This window comes from Temnothorax longispinosus, unplaced genomic scaffold, assembly GCF_030848805.1.
Source record: "Temnothorax longispinosus isolate EJ_2023e unplaced genomic scaffold, Tlon_JGU_v1 HiC_scaffold_879, whole genome shotgun sequence".
NCBI classification, from domain to species: domain Eukaryota; kingdom Metazoa; phylum Arthropoda; class Insecta; order Hymenoptera; family Formicidae; genus Temnothorax; species Temnothorax longispinosus.
The window spans coordinates 1143-3436 of record NW_027270757.1 but is presented as its reverse complement, the minus strand read 5'-3'; the positions used below and the strand labels follow the sequence as shown (position 1 = coordinate 3436).

Genomic DNA, 2294 nt, shown 5'->3' with positions numbered 1-2294 from the left:
CTAAAGGGTAAAACTGAAGGAGAGCTCCCTCCTCACCGATTTCGATGAATTTAGGCTTAATCGACGCGTTTTTGCACAAAACGAATGAATCTGGCAGAAAAAAGCCCCGCTCGGCCCCGCGACGCGAGATATTAACTGTTAAAGTTGACGACTATCAGGTTATGAGACCTGTCATACCGACGCGATGTAGCGACTGGTAGCGACCACGAACATGCCCTGCGGCCATATGCGCATGCTCCGTAGCCGCACGCGTATGCAAAAGAAAGTCACGTGACAACTGTCCAAGCGGTAAGTAAAACAATTTCAAATGTTGATTCTCTTTTGTTAATTTTACGAGTCCAATAAAGGACACTGCGTCGGATGTTCGACGTACGACGATCCGACAATGAGACTGCACGAGTTTCTCGCCGTAACACACGATAGAGAAAAGTTAATTAATTATTTAATCGAGCATCATTTAATTAATAAAGAAATACAGTGTCCAAAATGTAATAATAAATTAATAATTGATACAAGTAATGTCAGATTTCGATGCCGGAAAACACATTATGAAAAAAATTCCAGCAAAAAATATGTAAAAAAACAATGTCAGTTCCAAACAAGTGCAAAATGTGATACGTGGTTTAGCAAGTCAAAGTTAAGCTTAGAAACCGCATGCCGACTGACAGCATACTTTATAATGTTACGGCCTCCGCGACATCGATTTTTGTGCACGGAGTTACAACTTTCCGATCATTCGGTTGTTGATTGGATTTCCTTTTGCCGAGAAGTAAGTATAATTTGATACATTTAATACATGAAATATAAATATTTTAAATATATATTTAGCAAATTTATTTTAAAATGATATAGGTTTGCATATACTGGGCCGAAAAAAATTCGACTAAACTTGGAGGCTTCAACAAAATTGTTGAAATAGACGAGGCTAAAATCGGCAAAAGGAAATACAACCGTGGCCGAATTATCGAAGGGAAATGGATCTTCGGTGGATATGAACGCGATTCAACAAAAATATTTCTTGTTGCGGTTCCGGATCGTACAGAAAAAACTTTGCTGGAAATCATAAAGGAGTGGATCCTACCTGGGACGACGATAATGTCAGATTGTTGGAAGTCTTACAATTGTTTAAACAATGAAGGCTTCCAACATCTGACCGTTAATCATTCCATGAATTTCGTCGACCCAGATACTGGTAAGTATAAACATTTTAAATAGTTTACAAATTTTTTACTTTAACTATAATATATTAAAGAAAAATTAAGAAATGTATAAATGCATTGACAGTTTTTTTAAATTTTAGGAGCCCACACCCAGCACATAGAACGCGTTTGGAGAGAGGTAAGAGCTAATATTATCCCACGGTACGGAACACGTACTTCACACTTGGTGGGATATTTAGCTGAATATCTCTTCAAACGCGTTCATGATTACGAAGATCGGTTGAGCGGTTTTTTCTGTACGATTGCGGAAATGTATCCACCGAAGATCCCTGGTGAAGCTGAAGCAGATGTCTCGGAGGCTTCTACAAGTGCAACTTAAAAGGAATATTTGCTAAACCACGTATCACATTTTGCACTTGTTTGGGACTGACATTGTTTTTTTACATATTTTTTGCTGGAATTCTTTTCATATGTTTTTCGGCATCGAAATCTGACATTACTTGTATCAATTATTAATTTATTACCACATTTTGGACACTGTATTTCTTTAGCAATTAAATGATGCTCGATTAAATAACTAATGAATTTTTCTTTATTATGGGTTACAGCGAGAAACTTGTGTAAAATAATATAAATATGTACTTTTCATATACCAACTATTCTCTGCTTTAACAAATTACACAGAAATAATTTGTTAAAGCAGAGAATTGTTGGTATATGAAAAGCACATATTTATATGTACTTTTCATATACCAACTATTCTCTGCTTTAACAAATTACACAGAAATAATTTGTTAAAGCAGAGAATAGTTGGTATATGAAAAGCACATATTTATATGTACTTTTCATATACCAACTATTCTCTGCTTTAACAAATTACACAGAAATAATTTGAAATAAATATGTGCTTTTCATATACCAACAATTCTCTGCTTTAACAAATTATTTCTGTGTAATTTGTTAAAGCAGAGAATAGTTGGTATATGAAAAGTACATATAAATATGTGCTTTTCATATACCAACAATTCTCTGCTTTAACAAATTATTTCTGTGTAATTTGTTAAAGCAGAGAATAGTTGGTATATGAAGAGCACAGATTTATATGTACTTTTTATATACCAACTATTCTCTGCT

General features: G+C 34.6%; 1 protein-coding gene across 1 annotated transcript; it reads left to right on the top strand.

Moving 5' to 3' along the window:
• Positions 1-60: 60 nt before the first annotated feature.
• Positions 61-1960, top strand: LOC139825069 (uncharacterized). The gene is made up of 3 exons (XM_071797606.1): positions 61-769; positions 853-1192; positions 1301-1960. The coding sequence occupies exons 1-3, from the start codon at positions 386-388 to the stop codon at positions 1537-1539; spliced, it is 963 nt and encodes a 320-aa protein (XP_071653707.1). The 5' UTR covers positions 61-385; the 3' UTR covers positions 1540-1960.
• The last annotated feature ends 334 nt before the right edge of the window (positions 1961-2294 follow it).

What these genes read in the sequence shown, in the direction of transcription:
- LOC139825069 (XM_071797606.1), top strand. Translation starts at nt 386, where the DNA reads ATGAGACTGCACGAGTTTCTCGCCGTAACACACGATAGAGAAAAGTTA. An exon ending in GGATTTCCTTTTGCCGAGAA is followed by an intron (nt 770 to 852) that starts GTAAGTATAATT and finishes AAAATGATATAG; the next exon opens with GTTTGCATATACTGGGCCGA. An exon ending in TTTCGTCGACCCAGATACTG is followed by an intron (nt 1,193 to 1,300) that starts GTAAGTATAAAC and finishes TTTAAATTTTAG; the next exon opens with GAGCCCACACCCAGCACATA.